This window comes from Megalobrama amblycephala, linkage group LG1 (genome assembly GCF_018812025.1).
Source record: "Megalobrama amblycephala isolate DHTTF-2021 linkage group LG1, ASM1881202v1, whole genome shotgun sequence".
In the NCBI taxonomy this organism is placed as follows: Eukaryota; Metazoa; Chordata; class Actinopteri; order Cypriniformes; family Xenocyprididae; genus Megalobrama; species Megalobrama amblycephala.
The window spans coordinates 19,213,725-19,233,489 of NC_063044.1; the positions used below are offsets into that span (position 1 = coordinate 19,213,725).

At 37.6% G+C, this 19,765-nt stretch overlaps 1 protein-coding gene across 2 annotated transcripts in view; it reads right to left on the reverse strand.

Annotated features, from left to right (window-relative positions):
- The window catches only part of arf1 (ADP-ribosylation factor 1), a 47,885-nt gene extending 28,198 nt beyond the window's left edge, over positions 1–19,687 (reverse strand). Inside the window, exons 1-4 of one of the 2 annotated variants that reach the window (XM_048185160.1) lie at positions 19,538–19,616; positions 18,841–18,880; positions 18,487–18,663; positions 17,258–17,368 (exon numbers count right to left, since the gene is read on the reverse strand). In XM_048185160.1, coding sequence (XP_048041117.1) covers positions 17,258–17,368; positions 18,487–18,631 — 256 coding nt within the window. In that variant the 5' untranslated portion in view covers positions 18,632–18,663; positions 18,841–18,880; positions 19,538–19,616. Of the gene's footprint in view, positions 1–17,257; positions 17,369–18,486; positions 18,664–18,840; positions 18,881–19,537 lie in introns of both variants that reach the window. The other variant, XM_048185150.1, reaches the window with a different exon arrangement.
- Positions 19,688–19,765: the final 78 nt, after the last annotated feature.

Here is a 19,765-nt window from a genome sequence, read left to right on the forward strand (position 1 = left end):
GTCAACCTTGGAGGGAGGGGTAATATCCCGAGGGCTAATATCATAATTCATAAGGTCAAATGTCAGATCATAGGTCACGTCAGAGGTCACGATCCATCAAATTTTTTGTCATTTGGTGTAGGTTAATTACTACTGGTAATTTTTCCCCTTTTGGATTATTTTTCATTTTTCTCTCTTTATATCCTCAATGAGAGAAAATAAACAAAAACTGGCAGTTAATTCAGTTGATTGTTTACATTCTAAATCAACTATGGCCAGCACATCATCTTGGCCCCACCCCTTCATCTACCCTCAGAAGAGTTCCGAAAACTCCAGGCAGCTGCTCAGACACAAGTAGATGAAGGAAAGGCCTGATACACTGTTTGCTGAGCAAGACCACAATGTCATGACCAACCTGCTCTTCTACACTGAACACGGCTTTTTATGGCACACTGCCTTCTGTCAACATTTCACCTTTACCAAAAAAAAGAGGCATCTGTAAAGGCAGACAGATCTTAGCATTTGAAGATGCTGAAAAAAAAATGATGAAACAAGATATATAACCCTGAACTTATATCAAAATGGCACTGTCATGGTCCAAGGATCAGAGTCTGCTCTCAAAGTCTTCATTGAGGATTTTGAACATATAAAAACGCTGGCGCTGTCTGATGAAGGTGACAACAAGGACATGAACACTGATGCCCCCCCTGGAAAATCAGTCCAAAAGATGACAGTGACCTCAGCAACTGTGATTCCATCTCCAATATCAAGAATGAAAAACAATTTTTCACTTCTGGAGGTAGAAATAGTGGAGCTAAAAGAATTGATACTGTCCCACCTGAAAGACAACAACATGGAACAGCTGACAATCGACATAAAGAATCTAAGACAAGAGGTTGAATATCTGCAGAAACACAGAGAAGAAATGTCAAAAGAATTTCAGCAAACTAAAGATGAACTGACTGAAGTAAAATCAACTTTAAGAAGACAACTAACAGAAGTAAGAATAGAAATGCAGGAGGAGCTCTCTGCCTTGAAGTCAGCACTCCGCACCAAAGATGAACTCATCAACAATCTGAAAGAAGAACTCAATTCTGTTTCTGCACCTAAAGAGTCTTCTAAACCCTTGATGTGTCCAGAGATGCTCACAGAAAATCCTCAACCTGAACAGCTTCCAGCGGAGGAAGAGTCTCACTGCTCGACTGATCCAGCATCCCAGATCCACAGCTCCGCTGCAGAGGACCGGAGAGAAACACACGCTCTTATCCTGACTGACTCAAATGGGAAATACATCAATGAGAAACTTTTATTCCCAAATATGAGAACCAAGAAAATCTGGTGCCCAAACACAAGAAGTGCTTTTCAGATCCTGTCTGAGAGAAACCTGGATGAAAACTATAAACACATCATTATCCACACAGGGACAAATGATTTAAGGGCCATGAAGGGACATGTGGCTCCTGTGATCAGAGAGGTGGCGATCAGAGCCACACAACATTTCCCAGAGGCTAAAATAACTGTCTACACTACTACCACGCACTGATGTGCCATTTCACATGATCCATGGAAATAATGTGGCGCTTTCCAAAAGTTGTGCACTTATTCCTAATGTCCACCTCGCCCATCACAAAGACATACGGCCTCATCATATGTATGACCATGTACATCTCAACAAGCAAGGAGTGAAAGTCTTTGCCAGAGTGCTGAAAAGCACAGCCCTTGGAAACATACCAAGAAACAACAGAAACTCCAATGACAAGAGAAGACCTCAGTCACCAAGAACCATCCATCCTCCAGCAGAGTTCAGAACAGCCACAGGACCTCAATCACAACACCAGAGCTACACAGCGGCAAGAACCATCCGTCCTCCAGCAGAGTCCAGAACGACCACAAGACCGCCATCACAACACAAGAGCTACGCAGCGGCAGTTCAACAGCCACAAAACCCTGCAGCTGCTGAACTCAACCAGATAAGACATCTACTGAACATCATCTGCTCCAGACTGAGGACATAACGTGTATAACTCACACCATGAAATCATTTAAAATCAGTTGTTGGAATATACAGGGTCTGCACTCTTCTACTTTTGGTAACAAGACTGCAGACCAAGACGTACTCAACAGTATAACAGATATGGATATCTGTATCTTTCATGAGACGTGGTGTCGTAGTAATGAGACTTTACATTGTCCAATAGGATACAAGGAAATTGTTGTTCCTTCATCAAAAAAATTCTAAAATAAAATGTGGCCGAGACTCAGGTGGAATACTTATATGGCACAAAGACAATCTGAAACATTCGATTAAAATTGTTAAAATTGAAAAATCTTCTATTTGGCTTGAAGTGAATTCTGTCATATCACAGTCTAATCTTTACCTCTGTGCAGTCTATATTCCACCTCATGACTCTCCCTATTACGAAGAGCAAAGCTTTTCCAAACTACAGACTGACATCTTACACTTTCAGTCCAGAGGAAATATCCTCATATGTGGAGATTTAAATGCCAGAACAGGGAGAGAAATTGATTATGTAAATATTGTAGATAATGACCATATACTCAATGACACCATGTTTCACTCCTCAAGTACCACACCAAGAAACAGCTATGATAGTTTAGTTAACATGAATGGAAAGCAAATATTAAAACTCTGTAAAGGTTTAGGGATATACATAATTAATGGCAGAACTAGAGGAGATACATTAGGAAGATTCACCTATTGCTCCAGATTAGGAACCAGTGTGGTTGATTATTCAATAACATATATTGATCCAAATTTTATTAATGCCTTCACAGTCAGACCTCAGCTCCCGATTTCCGATCACTGCCAAACAGTGCTTTACCTGAAACCACCATGTGAAAGGAGCAACACTTATCCAATAGAATCTGAAAATATGTTTCCTTTGAAACCCAAACTAAAGTGGAACCAATCCACCTCTGAACAATTTAAAGAACACATAAACAATCCTACTATATTAAAAATGCTGGATGACTTTATATCCACTAATTTCACCTTAGATGTTAATGGGATAAATTTAGCAACAAAAAACTTAAATTACATATTCAAAACATTGGCAACTCTATCTAACATTAAACGACAACGCAAACGTAAAACAAACCAACAGACATTAAGAAAGGATGTTTGGTTTGATGGTGAATGTGTAAGTCTCAGAAAAGAACTAAGGAGACTTTCTAACAAAAAGCACAAAGATCCATCCAGCCAGACATTACGGCTTACTTATGCTGACGGTCTGAAAAATTACAAGAGACTAATGTGGAACAAAAGAGAAAATTATTTTAAAACCAAAATTGAGGAAATTGATGAATCAGTTGATCAAAATTCTTTCTGGAATCTATATAAAAAAAAACTTGAAAAACCCAAATCAGAAATATCATTACAGAGTGGCACAATTTGGAAAACTTATTTCGAAAATCTATCAAAAAATTGAACATATTGACCTTAACCAGCCTCAGTGTAAAATAAAGAAAACACTAGTAGACTTGGAGAAAACAATTAAAAATGATCAAAATCCATTAGACAAATTTATAACAATATCTGAAATAATAGAGCATATTAAAAGACTTAAATTAAAAGAAAGCATGTGGCCAAGATGACATTAGCAATGAAATGCTTAAACTCAACAGTCCCAGCATGAATAAAGCTCTAGCTAAATTATTTAATCTGGTTTTATGGTCTGGTAACTTCCCTGAGATCTGGTCTGAGGGACTGATCACCCCCATATTTAAAAAAGGTGATCGATTTGACCCCAGTAATTATCGTGGCAGTGGGCAGTGCGTTAGGAAAACTGTTCTGCAGCATCATAAACAGCCGGATTGTCACACACATCTCCACATACAACATTTTAAATAAAGCACAAATTGGATTTTTACCAAAACAACGCACAACCACATTTATTCTCTTCACACACTAATTAACAAAAACATCAAGGACAAACAAAGAAAAATATTTGCATGTTTTGTAGATTTAAAAAAAGCATTCGACTCAATTTGGCATGATGGTTTACTGTACAAACTCCTACAAATTGGCATTGGTGGGAAAACTTTTCACACTATACAATCCCTGTACACCAACAGTAAATGTGCGGTGAAAATCAATAACCACAGAACAGCGTTTTTCCAGCAGGGACGTGGAGTGAGGCAGGGATGCAGTCTGAGTCCGACTCTATTCAACATCTACATAAATGATCTGGCATCAATGCTAGAATGTTCTACTGTCCCTGGCCTCACTCTACACCACACAGAGGTCAGATGTCTGCTGTACGCAGATGATCTGGTCCTGCTGTCCCGCACACCTAAGGGTCTCCAGCAAAGCCTGTCCCTGCTGGAACAGTACTGTCATGAGTGGGCCCTGACAGTCAATCTGGACAAAACCAGAGTAATGGTGTTCCAGAAAAAGGCCAGATCTCAGGCAAACAAACACCAGTTCACTTATAAAGGCCAGGTCCTACAGCATAGCACCAGCTACAGTTATCTGGGCATCGACATCAACGCTTCGGGAAGCTTTGGTCTGGCTGTCAAAACACTGAGCGAAAAGGCTCGGAGGGGTTTTTATGCTATAAAGTCATGATGCGGTCACTTAAAATTACCCATTAAAACTTGGATAAAATTATATAATTCAATAATAAAACCAATTCTTTTATATGGATGTGAAATTTGAGGACCAGTACAAAATTTTAGAAATTGGGATAAAACTTCAGTAGAAAAACTACAATTGGAAATTAGCAAAAACATTTTAGGGGTTCACAGAAGCACATCCAACGACGCCTGTAGGGCTGAATTAGGTTTGAACCCACTGAACATTGAGATCCAGAAGAGATGTGTTCAGTTCTGGCATCACCTCCATCAGTCTGATCCTGATTCAGTCCAATATAAAGCCCTCCTCGCCAATGAAACCTCAGCAGAATCTCATCCTCTTAACACACTCGCTCTTCAACTTGTCCATGAAACTCAATTCCCAGTGGACCACAGCTACAACCCCAAAACTATTATTAAAGAAATTGACAAAAATCTAAAAGATACTCATGATGAATCACTAAAAGCACATTTTGAGATCCAAAATAAACTCCAATGTTACTCGACCCTAAATAGAACCACTAAATTGGCAAATTATTTATTAATCAAACAATTTAAAGAAAGACAAATCCTCTCCAAATACAGATTAAGTGACCATGATCTAGAAAGAGAGAGAGAGAGAGAGAGAGAGAGAGAGAGAGAGAGAGAGAGAGAGAGAGAAAGAGAAAGAGAAAGAGAAAGAGAAAGAGAAAGAGAAAGAGAAAGAGAAAGAGAAAGAGAAAGAGAAAGAGAAAGAGAGAGAGAGAGAGAGAGAGAGAGAGAGAGAGAGAGAGAGAGAGAGAGAGAGAGAGAGAGAGAGAGAGAACAAACAAACAAACCAAACATCTACTGATGCTCTGAACCAAAACATCAGAATCAATCAGATTACTGCACAAATCAAACAGAATTACATCACTCATTGGCAAACCCAAACACAACAACAGAGTAAAATGCAATGCTATTTGGCCCTAAAGAGAGAGTACAGTATGGCAGAGTATCTGTACACAGTGTCAGATAAGAAACTCAGAAGCACGTTGACCAGATACAGACTCAGCGGACACAAGCTGATGATAGAGACGGGCAGACACAGAAAAATATGGCTGCCCCCGGAACAGAGATTGTGTTCACACTGTGATCTGAATCAGATGGAAACAGAACTGCACTTCCTGACAGAATGCTCCAAATACACGGACATACGGACAGTGTTCTATGATAAAATACAGCAGATCCATCCGACATTTAAAACTCTTTCAAACCAGGAGAAACTGCCATATCTGTTAGGAGAACGCAAGAACTGCTGTGTGTTTGCTGCTCAATATGTGTCTGCCTGTCACCATAGAAGAGAAAACACTCAATCTGCCCTGATCTGATGTTTCCAGCACATTTTGCGTCTGTAAATATGTCTAATACATTAGTAATTCATTTTGCACTACATGCTTAATACTTTTATATATTATTATTACTATTATTCTTTTTTTTTTTTTAATACATATATGCACTATTTGTAAGCAGCCCAGCTGCAATTGCTTTGGCAATACAAATGTATAGTTTTTGTCATGCCAATAATTACAGATTAATAAAGCAGGGCTTTTTTGCACAATCTGACCCTGTTGCTGGCTCCTCTAAGCAAGTGACGCTTGGTTAGTGTGCAATGCATTTTATTATTTTTTTTTTTTTTTAAATACAGGAGTTGTAAATGTGATTGACTGTGTTCTGCAGTCGAGGGAAATACAGTGTCCCTGTTGAAGCCAGCACACATGCTCACAGAGGTCAGTATGCAGCAGACAGAACACAGTGAACATAACCTTTTTTTACAAGTTATGCTTTACATTGGCCTACATTTATTTTTTAGGGTGAAGCAAATTATGAGGACACTCTGTCTGTGTGTTCTGAGACAGTTGCTGAGGTGAACGCAATGGGCTTTTTATGGCACATGCTTTTTTTTGGCATAAAAGTGACTGGCGCTTATCCTTATCTCTTTTATTGTAGGAATTTGCACAACCTGCCCCAGAAACTGAGGCATCTACCTCAATGGGCTTCAGAAGAAATGTGAACAAGGTAATGATTTAAAACCCTTTACATAAATAGAAAGACATGCCACTTTGTGATTTGATTAACCTCCAGAAAACTTATGAGTATGTTCGTGGTGGAATTATGTTTCAGGTGGAAACAGACTCAGTCAGGGCCCTTTACAAAAGGAGCCTAGAACTGGACTGTACACTACAGAAGCTGGACTGTGAGCGGAGGAGACTCCAAAAAAAACTGGAGATCAAACAGCTGGAAACACATCTCAGTATGTGAACTTTATTTAACCATGCAACACTTTAGTATGAACACTATATGAATATTTATTAATGCAACTTTTTCTTGCCCTTTCTCCCTCCCATAGCCACAAAACCAATAAAACCTATGCAGTTTCAATGTGCTTTTATTACGTGCAATATTGTATGGTAATTGCATCTCTGAAAGCTGCGCCAGCTGGGTGGTCAAGTGTGATGGGGTCAATTTCATTGGGCAGATGTTAGTTTTGTGGTGGTAATCGCTCCTTTCTGATTGTGGCTATATTATGCAGAATGGCACATGCAGCTACAATCTTTGATACTCGCTCTGGTGACACTCTTAAGTGCCAAAGGCAGCTGAAACGTGCCTTTAGGATGCCAAATTTCATCTCGGTCTTGACCCTGGTTTTACTGAGGGCCACAATGAAGCGGTTTTGTGGCCCTGTCTGAGGGTCAGGATAAGGGATTAGCAAAAACCTCTGGCATGAATAACCCCTATCTCCTACCAACAGGCCATCAAAAAGCTCTGTCATAGAATATAAAACGGGAAAATTGTGTAGGATTTGCTGTCACAATTAAAATTGACACTTTAAATGTTTTGTACTAAATGTAACTTACCTTCCTCAAAGCGCTGACACAACACAGACTCACGGAAAATTTGTGAGTCATGCACTGAGCCAGGCCATTTGGCATCCAAGCTTGTGATCATACATTCATGATCACAAGTCATCTGCAGATTAAATGTACAGTAGATCATTTTCATATCTGTTAATGTTACTATTAATTTAAAGATTCATCTCACTGAAAATAAAAAAATCATCTCACATGTAGGTCTACCTGAACATTAAGGCTGTGAAGAACTTTCTATTCACATTAATCTGCCTCATGTTCTCCTAGAGCTGTGGAGATGCAACATGCGTGCAGTCTAGTGCTCCTATGACTCTAGGGAATCCTATCATAAGAATAAAATAATAAAAAATCAAGATTTAAAATCATTAATATGTACTTTATTGTATAATACATTTAAGTACTCAAAGTGAAATCTGCTTTTGTAAAAGGTTAAATTTGTTAATCTGATGTCACCCTATCAACACCCTATATCTTACCGGCAATTTTATAAAAGCCCTCTTTTAAAGACATGGTCGATAAATGTCCAGGGAACACAATAAAACGCAAACTCAAACGGACACCGGCAGATTAAAAAGTTAAAAAGACAAAGTTGACAATTCTGGCTATACTTTCATTTCATTTTAATAATTTCTTTAATTTTAATTTATTTATTGATCACTCCGGGCTATCTAATTTAACCATTTGTGGCTTGTGTTTTGAATATATGTTCCCCTGCACTTCAGGCATTTTGCAGTTGTGACTCGATTATGACTAGGCCATTTCATTTTAATTATGCTATTTTTATTTACTAGAATGGTATATTCTGTTCTAATTCAATTCTGTAAATTAATGTTTGATTAAAAAAAATTTTTTTATTAAATTAATTTTAATTTGTTTTTTGGTGCATCGATGTTGCGCTGTAGAATAGTTAAGCTTGCTCGCACAGGCAATTTAGCTGATTTAATTTGATTTGCCGACATATGAGATGCATATCTATCTGCAGTGTGGCCTTTCTGCAGTTATATTATATATATATATATATATATATATATATATATATATATATATATATATATATATATATATATAGGTTTATATAAGGTTTATTGATCCAAAATGTTTTGATTCATTTTCTTCTATATCCTCTATATTATTGGAGTCTTACACACGATGTACAGATAATCTATGTCGTGCATGCATTAAATATCATTGTGCCTGCTGCACCCATGGTATGGCAGCAAAGTTCCTTGATTATTACGCCAGAATGAGAGTATAGTTCCTAGCCATATCGTCCTCGAAAATCGCAACTTTTCATTTTCTGTCGGCCTTAGTACACGATGTAACTACAGAAGAGTCAAGTTTTAAATAGGAAAAATATCGAAACTCTTTGGTCATTTTTGAGCGAGGTGCTAACGGTCTAATCAGATTCAATGATCTATGCTAAGCTATGCTAAAAGTGCTACCGCCAGACCCAGAGGTCGGCTGAATGGATTCGAAAACGGTAAAACTCAACTGTTTAAGTCTAGGGGAGTAGGAAAATGAGCCTATTTTCAAAAAAAGTGGCACGTTCCTTTAATTTGAACCGCGACAGCTATTATGGGAGTGGCTTGATGCAGCGCAGGAGATGCAGATAACTTGATCTTGACCCTTAAGAAACTTTAATGCTGTCAAATCTGCTTCAAAAGGTAAATTAGTTGCTAGTTACAACATTGAAATATAAAAGTAAAGCCTGTACAAATACTAGAAATCGTGAATATAGCCTAAATAATTGGGTAATCATGTAAAAACATAAAAGTGCACATTCCATTTATCTATTATAACATTTATGTTGTTCTGTCATTTTATTCGCTTGGCTGTTTCCTTATAAAGGTCCAGAAATAGGAGTTTTTCGTCAGGTGTCTTTTTTAAATATATGATTTCATTATGTTGCCGTCTTGATTCTAGCCAATCACTGCATTGCTGATCGTGGTTTTGAGTACTTTTACATCTGCCCTTTTCAGAGAACACAAGAACGTGCAGTAATCTCAGACAACTTAATCTAGATATTTTAATCCAATCTGCAAATTCGTTTGAAGAACCAAATTAGCAAGAGTTCAGTTATCACGATTAGAAGATCTGGCATCTGTCAAATCATCTTAAGCCGGGCACACATTTAACGATTGTAAGGCGGATTATGAATGTAATTTGATACTTACGACTGATCATGTCCAATCGCGCCGAGTCAGAGCCAGTTGCATTCAGTCGGTGTTTACAGTTGGTGCTTAAAATCGTGCAGTGTGCTGCGTCTATAACGATTCTAGTCTTAGAATTTTAGAAACAGTCATTGCCAGTCCTCCTCACAAAGATTCTTCTCAAATTTGATAATTCCCACTTCTGAAGTAGTGATTACGAGCAAATCGCATTCAAGTTTCGAACTGGGGGGGCGTTCAATTTTTTTCAAGGAAAGTCATCTTTACAATAGCAATGAGAGCACGTGAAGGCAGCATAATATTTGCGACCGATGACGTCTCTGTTTCCTTAGAGACTGTGTCAGGCGATTGTAAACAAGGGGCGAAATGGTGTAAAAAAAAGTTTGCAACATAAAAACACATTGGACAACCGGTATGGAAGAAAAACTGGTTGAACTCTGGCAAGAGTACTGATGTCTATACAACATATCTTCGAAGGAATACCATAATAGAAGCGATAAGGAAAGAAGCTGGGCTGCTATTGCGGAAGCTTTGAACGTGTCAGGTACTGGACATACTGGACCGGATTATCCATAGACGGGATTGGGCGAGTGTCCTGGGGCACCAGCCAATAGGGGGGCAACAAGTGATAAAGATAATGACTAGACTTTTTTTTTTTTTTTTTTTTTAAATCATGTTTTGTATATATATTATTTATCTGGAAAGATACGGATACAAAATTAACAGTTAATGATACAATATATACAGAGAGAATATAAAGAGCCCTGCCCCTTTGATCGCGAAAGTGAAAGTGCCCTTTGAGGTCGCATTGTGGTAGTATACTTCTGTGGTAATTTAATGGTCTGTACAGTGCTGTTTCAAGTCGAACAAGCTTCATTGAGGATCGCAGCTTATCGTTGCTTAACAACGGCCGACACCACCGGAGTCCAAGCTCTAAAAATAGATTAATTTAACAAAGTTTACTCACCTCAAATTCTCTCTGCAGAGAACAAAGTCCATGTTGCCTCTCCAGCCAGGACCTCACCCATATCCTGCGCGTTTTTCCTCTTTTTTTGTTATTTTCCGCACAAATATAGCTGCAGATGAAGAGCGCCATCTGTTTGTTTACATCCATTTTCAAGAACCCGCGCACAGTGTGTTGCTTAGCAGCGGTCTCAATTGTAAACGTTTGTGTTCTTCTCCGACTGTCAACGATTAAAATCGGCTCCAGTCGAAGGAAACAATCGGTATGTGTGTTCAGTTCAGTCTTAGAATGTTTCAGCTAATCGTTAGTGTGTCCCCGGCTTTAGATGTACACTGAAGAAAATTATAAATGCAACACTTTTGTTTTTGCCCCCATTTTCATGAGCTGAACTCAAAGATCTAAGACTTTTTCTATGTACACAAAAGTCCTATTTCTCTCAAAATATAAAATCTGTGTTAGTGAGCACTTCTCCTTTGCCGAGATAATCCATCCACCTCACAGGTGTGGCATATCAAGATGCTGATTAGACAGCAAGATTATTGCACAGGTGTACCTTAAGGCCAATTCATACCGCATCGACAAACGCCAACAAACTCGTCTGTTGGAGTTTGTTGGATAGGTGTGATATCCATTGGCATCTGTTGGCATTGGTCAGAGTCTGTTTTCACCCGAGCTTCCCTGAGACGGTTTCTGACAGTTTGTGCAGAAATTCTTTGGTTATGCAAACCGATTGTTGCAGCAGCTGTCCGGGTGGCTGGTCTCAGACGACCTTGGAGATGAAGATGCTGGATGTGGAGGTCCTGGGCTGGTGTGGTTACACGTGATCTGCGGCTGTGAGGCCGGTTGGATGTACTGCCAAATTCTCTGAAACGCCTTTGAAGACTGCTTATGGTAGAGAAATGAACAACAATTCACGGGCAACAGCTCTGGTGGACATTCCTGCAGTCAGCATGCCAATTGCATGCTCCCTCAAAACTTGCGACATCTGTGGCATTGTGCTGTGTAATAAAACTGCACATTTTAGAGTGGCCTTTTATTGTGGCCAGCCTAAGGCACACCTGTGCAATAATCATGCTGTCTAATCAACATCTTGATATGCCACAACTATGAGGTGGATGGATACTCGGCAAAGGAGAAGTGCTCACTAGCACAGATTTAGAAAGATTTGTGGCACACACATACATGTATAAATTTAAGAAATATATGCATGTTTATATTACATTATATTATTTTATTTTATATTACATATAAATATATTATATATAAATATAATTTTTTTCTTATATACATGTATGTGTCTGTATTTATATGCATAATTATACACAGAAGACACACATATATTACGTAGACAGACTTTTATTTTGCAAACGATTAATCGTGATTAATTTTAATACACAAATTTACATTACATTGCCATGTATGGCGTTTCTGTTATACCAAAACCTGCCAGTCTAATTCAGCAAATTCGAGTTCAGCCATGGATCTCGTTGGTAAACCAAATGTCACATCGCCAATCTAAGAATATTTTGCCCATTGTTAATGTTAGTTCTTAAAGGGTTACTTCAGGATTTAGCATTAAGCTTTGTATTAGTAGAATACCACTAGTATTTTCGAATTAGCGTGCTTTCGCCCTTCATATCAGCCCGAGATGAGAGATTTATGCATTTTTATTCTGTAAAAAAGCCTCCGATGTCATTTTGCGTCATCTGAGGCTTTTTTGGCCAGAGGCTTTAAAACTACAGCCAGTAATAGCAGGTAGTTCCGCATTTTTTCACCACGCCCATACATATGCGCTTTTGAGGTTACTCATGGACATAGATCAAAGATTTTATCAAAAGTGGGTGTCAATATATTTTTAAGCTTACAGTAATTAACTTTATTTTGTCTGCAGTGGTCAGTGGTTCATCTCGCAAATTTATCGGTCTCTGCAGTCATCTCAACCAATACAGCAACAGGCTTTTGTGGTAACGTTAGCATAAATAGATAAATAAACTCAGTTTTACAGAACAGAGGCTTTACTTTGATAACAGTCAACTTATATGCAACTTATATGTAATTGTCTATCTAACGTTACTTTGCTAAGTTTGCAGTTTTACTGCTACCTACAACACTACATATAGGCTACTGTGTTATCAGTCTAGTATCAGCGAGTCTTACCTCTGGGCGAATACGCTTAGTACCAGATGCCCAGGCTGTTCGTCCTCTGGGAAAGTGAATATAGATGGTATCGCGGTGTCCTTCAGAATGGTTCTCTTCATTGCAAAGATATTTGGTTCGTAGTCCTCGTGCTTGAAATGGAGACTACATATTCTGCGTTTTTTTTAGGTTTTCTATAACGGTGTCATCTCCAAACTTCGGGTGTTTGATGGCCCGCAGCCACTGTTTACATCGCTCCAAATCTTTAACTTAATCGGAAAATGATGGAAACTTACTTGTCCTTTCCTGGTTTTGGGTGTACATCCAGGTACAAAGCAATTTAGCACCATTTCGCTGTAAATGTATGAACTAACTCACGATTTATTGAATTTTCCTGAATGCCGCCTGTAACCGATAGGCGTGGTTTGGGCGTGGCCTCGCAAGGGTAGCAAAACAAGTGCATTCTGGGAGTTGTTGTCTTTCATCCACATTAGTCAAAAATACATTTTCTGCCTTTTCTCAGTCTAGAAAGCTCCAAATTCAAAAATAATTTCACATTTCTACTACATAAATGACCAATTTTAAATACACATTCATCTTTCCAGGGGTGAAGTACCCCTTTAATGATGCTATAACTATTTTAATAGCCTATAAAAATTGGCATGTGGAAATTTACATAAGCCAAAGTTTTAAAAGGCTTTAAAAGTATTGTTAGGCCTAGTTCATTAACTAGTGTAGGATAGTGTTAATGGCTACACAACCTTATTAAAGTGTTCCAGGTACATTAAACATACTAATGCTACCATGGATGGACTACCCTGGAATATGCACTTTCCCCAACTAATCCTAAACTAACTTTTCTTCACGGAAGAGTAAGAAAAGCCCTCTTTGTTCTCTTTATACAGAACATTTTCTTTACGATGATTCTGAAAGAAAACACACTTGGTGTCTACTGTTGTTATAGTAACAAACCCAACTTTGATGCATATCTGATTGATAGATAAACTGCTCACTCTTATTTCAGTGTTGTTAATGTTGTAGTTATTTCAGCAGTTTCCTTTGCACATTTAGTTTAACGACATTAAGTTCATAATTTAATTTATCATTCATTGGAACTGTGCATTTAGACACTAACATTATGTGTTTGCTCTGTCCATGCAATAAATAAGCGCCCTTGAATAAGCGGGAATTCACTTCAACTGCTCAGGCAATGTCAATGATATGACCGTAAAATTTCCATAAAACTTCAGTATTTTACCTTATAGAAAATAACGGTGACTTTCCACACAATAAAAGCGTTTTATTTCAACAGTATTGACCACGCAATGACTTGTCAGCTTTATCAATGGCTTGAGCAGTTTGACTCAGGACAATTACTGTCTCGAGAGAGCTGCCATCTGTTCATGTGAATAGCAGTGGCCGTCCTGAGGAGAGCTCAAAAGTGGGCTGCTCAAAACTGTCGATGAGAGCTATGGATGGAGCGGGAGTGCAATCCAGGCAATAAAGAGTGCAGCGCATATCTGTGAAGATGAGCTGTGAAGGCGCGAATGACGGCGCACAACATCTCCATCAGTTCGCGCATGTAGTAATTTAACGCTTATATATTTTAAAGCACTGAATCGCTATAGAATTGCAATTAATTATTGACTGAAATTAATGATTCACGATTCAAAAAACATGTTTTAAGATCGATGCATATCGTCAGGATTTGTAATTGATGCATTGAGAAAACGAGTGAATCTTTACACTCCTAATGGACAGTTTGATACTGGTGAGTTGAAATAATTAAGGTAGTTATATATTCGTATAATTGTATATATAATTCTGTAGTATAATTTTATATTATATTTTCTGATTTATATGTTCTGGATCCCGGTAAAAAAAAAAAAAAAAAAAAAAAACACTACATGTATATAACATTCGTTATAAACAAAATGGACCCCAACCCTCAAAGACTGGTAAATCCTTTTTTTCCCCCCAAGATATCTGAAAATATGAGTAGCTATAAAATCAATTTGTTTGATAAACTATTATTAACAGGCTGCGATGTCAATTCCTCAAAGCTATAGGCTAAAAGATGATGTGTGTGCGTTGGTGCCATCACGGATTTTGTTCTTATTTTAAATTGTTTATACGAAAAAAAAAATTAAAATGATCCATAATTTTTATGGTCACAAAAATGAAAAAGCTAAGCAAAGACTTGTTCCTCATTTTTTTCTTTGGTTTTGTTAATATTTCAATTATTAAGTAAAATTTATTTCCTGTCGGCCTATTTATTTTATTCGTTTTAAGGTAATGTAAAATTAAACCACTGGAAAAAAATTGTGGTATTTTTAAAGGGGTCACATTCACATCCACTTATCCAACTTAGTTTAACATTAGGATTTTGTCAGTTAACGGTTAAGGATTAACAAGCGTCAGTTGTCTGTCAGGAAAATTTACGAAAATAACATCTAAAAACAATATTATATATATATATATATATTTATTTATTTATTTATTTTTTTTTTTGTATTGTCTTGTTCCTTCGATATGCCAACAGGTTTGTCCCACATGATGGGGAAGCAAACAAAAAAAATTATAGAGACTGTATTGGAGCAAGCCTATGCAATCAAAAGAGCACTGGATGGCCGAAAGCATCAACACCTGAACCTGACAGGACATTGCAGTGCTTGAGTCGATAAACGCAGCACTTAAACCAGTTGCAGAATTTACAGAGGTTTTATTGAACGAGAAGGTTGTTACTGTGTCATCGGTTAGACCTGTGCTGAAACTGCTGACCAATGATCTCCTCGACTCTTCGCCTGAAGACAGCAAGTTAACAAAAAACCTCAAAGCAAAGATTATCGCTGTCTTGGAGGACAAATACAAAGATTTAGAAGGGCAAAAATGCTATAAAAAGCAACTACTTTGGATCCTAGAAACAGGAATAATTTAGAGGAGGAAGATGTCAGAGACAAACTCACAGAAGAAATAATGCACATTACTGAAGATCAGCAAGAAAACACTCAAACTAAGGAGACAATGGATGCAGGGGAAGGAACTAACGCAGCACCTGCGGTCAAGAAAATGAATCTTGCACAGCTACTCAGCAAAAGAAAAGCAAAGGCCACAATTCTTCCAAAGAGAGCGCGTGTCGGTGAGGAGTTTCTATTTGCAAGAAGAGAAAATTGATACCAGCGATGACCCACTTGCTTGGTGGCACAACAATGAGGCAAGATACCCTCTCTTGGCCATGGTTGCAAAAAAGTATCTGTGCATTTGCTCAACAAGTACACCACCTGAACGCATATTTAGCACTGCTGGAAATACTGTAACCCCAATTAGGTCTTCGTTTAAACCGGAAAAAGTCAACATGCTAGTTTTTCTGGCAAAGAATTTAAAATCTGACTAGAAAACCAAGGTGGACTTAAACCTGCTTTAATAGTTCGTATACACTGTTTTTTTCCAGCATCTTACTTATATTTTTGCTAGCATTATTGTTAGTTATTATTATTATTATTAACTTTTTATATTGTAACTGATTAATAATGTTCTTTAATATTTATTATTTAAAGGCTGCTTACAACAGCTTCCTGTTTCATGGCGAAACATCAGACTTTGTCAGGCCGCCACGGACACGCCGTTCAACGAAAGCTCAAGATCTTTGTAATTTAATGTTGCAGAGGCCTTTAGATTAGACTGACCAAATATGATGTTGATCTGATTAAAGCTCTAGGAGGAGTTTGTTAAAGTACAATGTGTGGAAGTGGAAAGAAAATTCAAAATATCTCACTTTCTGTTGGGTTTTCAGATTTTGCACCCAGGGATTTTTTTTGTAGGTACTGGGCTGTTACATGGGTCTACCGAATTTCATACCTGTACGTGAAACGTAGCACAAAGGGCGCTTAATTGAAATTTTGTGGGTCGCGCTATCCAGCCATTTTGCCACACCTAATTCGGAAACCCTTATCAGACGTAAATTTTCACCACTTCTGAAGCATGTGCAAAGTTTCATGAGTTTGAGCATGTTTAGGGCCTCAAAAATCTGATTCATTCCAAAGAAGAATAATTGACTGAGCAATTACAACAGGGTCCTCACAACATCTGTGCTCGCGCCCCAATAATAATCCTTAGAAAAACAATAAGGCATTCGCCCTTTCAGGGCTTTGGCCCTAATTAGATGGAGATGGATGACATGTATAGCAGCATGCGGTAATGAACGTTTATGATATATCATACCCCTAGACCTAACGACTAGACATTTCCAAACAATAGCCTATCCAAAATAGTGCACAATCAAGCGAGGGGGTTCAAATCATAATTCGAGGTTAATGGGTTACAAATAAAGCTTAAAGCTTGAGCTATTAGATTTTAACCTAGTGAAATGTGAATGACATCATATCTGGGAGATAAGTCAGTAAATTAGAGTAAAATCACAGGCTTCGCTTATCCCGTGCAAATGCGCCACATGACTGGCAACACTGTCTGCACATTCAAATTAACTGGGATTCCCAACAATAACAGAATACGCTGTATTGCTGTCTTACCTTGTGTGTTCTGGAAATAATGACGCCACAATGGTCGAATCTTATCTTGACCACCAACGTCCCAAACTGTGAAACTTATATTCTTGTACTCCACAGTTTCAACGTTAAAGCCTTGAACACAAAAGAGAAATCATATATATATATGGGGCAATGTTACAAAATTTGACATTAAAAAGTCTAAAAGCCACTCATTTTTCTAAAGAAACACTGTCAAACAGCGACACCCGCAGGTGAAGTTACAGCGGGGAGTCCGCATCTCTCTGCCTCCCTTCAGCTCATAGAAACAAAGCGGAGCCCCCAAAGCGTGCGGTGGGTTTAGCGGGGGGGTAATTGAGAATGAATGGGGCAAAGTCATGTGAGAGGAGGCAGTGCCTCCATCGTGCTATGATTGGGTATGATCGGTTACGATGAGACATGATTGGTTCGTGCGATATATCCCGCCTCTTGTTTTCGTGTGCGTTCTTGTCGAATCGTCCTGTATGAAGACAAGATGGTGTTAATCGGAAGACTAATTAAAAAGTAAGTAAACAACGGTCACTTAGATATCACTGCTTTATTTCATGTCAAAATCAAACTTGAAATGGCCTGAAAACATGATGACCGCGGGGTTTTTGTAGTGAGCAATCAGCATGGTGAAATTAAAGGTACATCTTCATGTCTGTGACCACTGACCAGTGTGTACAAGCTTGATGACTGCTGAAAATAAATTGACTATTAAAAAGAAAAGCTGAAAATTAGTTTATAAATAATATATATTGTTTAAATTGTTACTGCCTTTAGTTATTATTTTGGAATAAATGTAAAAATGCGTAAAAACACTTACTTGATGAAATTTATACTTGGTTTTAATAAATAAAATCAAATGTAATGTAATGTAATGATTGTGTAAAAATACAAAATAGAATTGTATTTGGTCTCTCTTTTTATATAATGTTAACTTAACCAGGAAAATTGTGCAACAGGTAAATAAATGAGGACGTTGCCTCCTCATTTTAAAACACCACCGCACACCACTGAGATGTGTGTGTGTGTATATATATATATATATATATATATATATATATATATATATATATATATATATATATATATATATATATATATATATATATATATATATTTATTTATATACACACACACACACACACACACACACACACAAGCATGCATATATTCATATATTCTCTTCATCAGACACTGATAATGGGAAACAGATCTTTGTCATCTACCTATTGTTGGGATGGTGGTAACAATTTCTCCAAGCTTCAGCTTGTACAGAATCGTTGTCTTTCCAGCAGCATCAAGACCCACCATAAGAATCCTCATCTCTTTCTTGCCAAAGACTTTAAAGAGGTTTGTGAATATGTTGCCCATGTTTGAGAGATGCCTTTTTCACTCCACTGAAACTGAAAAGGACAAAAACTCATTAAAAAGCCTCTTCCTACAACAGGACCAAATGTAAAATACTCAGAAACAAATAGTGTGAAAAAAGCTTAACTTACGCACCTGTACACTTACAGTTATGAACAAAGAGGCTAAACTTCAATATTTGTAACTCAAGACCACAAAATGACAAAGCATACCTGATTCTCCAAGTGGATAACATGTACACAACAACCGACTCTTTAACAAACAAACAAACAAACAAAACAAAAAACAACAACAATAGGAAACGCTGCAAAAAGTTCTCACGATGTTAAAGTATATATAATATTTCAATAATAAAACTGATCTAACTCAACAGCTTGGAGAAGCATTTTTAAAATAACATTTAATAATAAAGGCTGAAGGTGTTCAGGGGCAGTATTACAGAACCATCATTAGATCTCATCTGTATACCAATTTCTGTTAAATTTCAGCTTAATTAATCAAGTCTGATCTTCAGACGTTTTAGTAACATGACCCACGTTTCAATAATATTTTAAAATAAGTCGATTAAACTAGTTTTTGTGGCTGCCCTCTATAATACTCATACATAATTTTAATGTTGAGTAAAACAGTTAGAACAAGCTGATGTATGAAATCATCTACATTAGTTATTTAAGAAGTAAAGTTGACTTAAGTCAACAGATTGTGGTTTCCTTTGTCACAGACACTCATATCTGACCGGATTTAATTCAACTGAACTCCGAAAATCTCCCACTAATCTTTTTTTTCACGGGTGACACACTAGAAGTGCATTTAGCGTTTGTTTTTACAGTGGCAAAATTTCGAAAACAATAATTAAAGTTTAAATTAAATATATAAATATCTTTAATAATTTAAAAAAAAAAAACTCACAGTTTAAGTTTCCTCCTTAACTTCGAGGCGTTTCCTCCCTCAAGATGTCGGGTTTCCGGCCACGTCAGTGCGTCTTGCATCACTTCCGTCGAGAAGGTGATAAAAATGCATGATTTAAATAGCAGAGAGCTCTGTAGGTCAGGTTTAGTACTACACGTATGCATTTTCTAATGGGTTTTCACAATTATGGAACGCGAACGGGGCCAAATGTCTTTAAACGAAACGCGT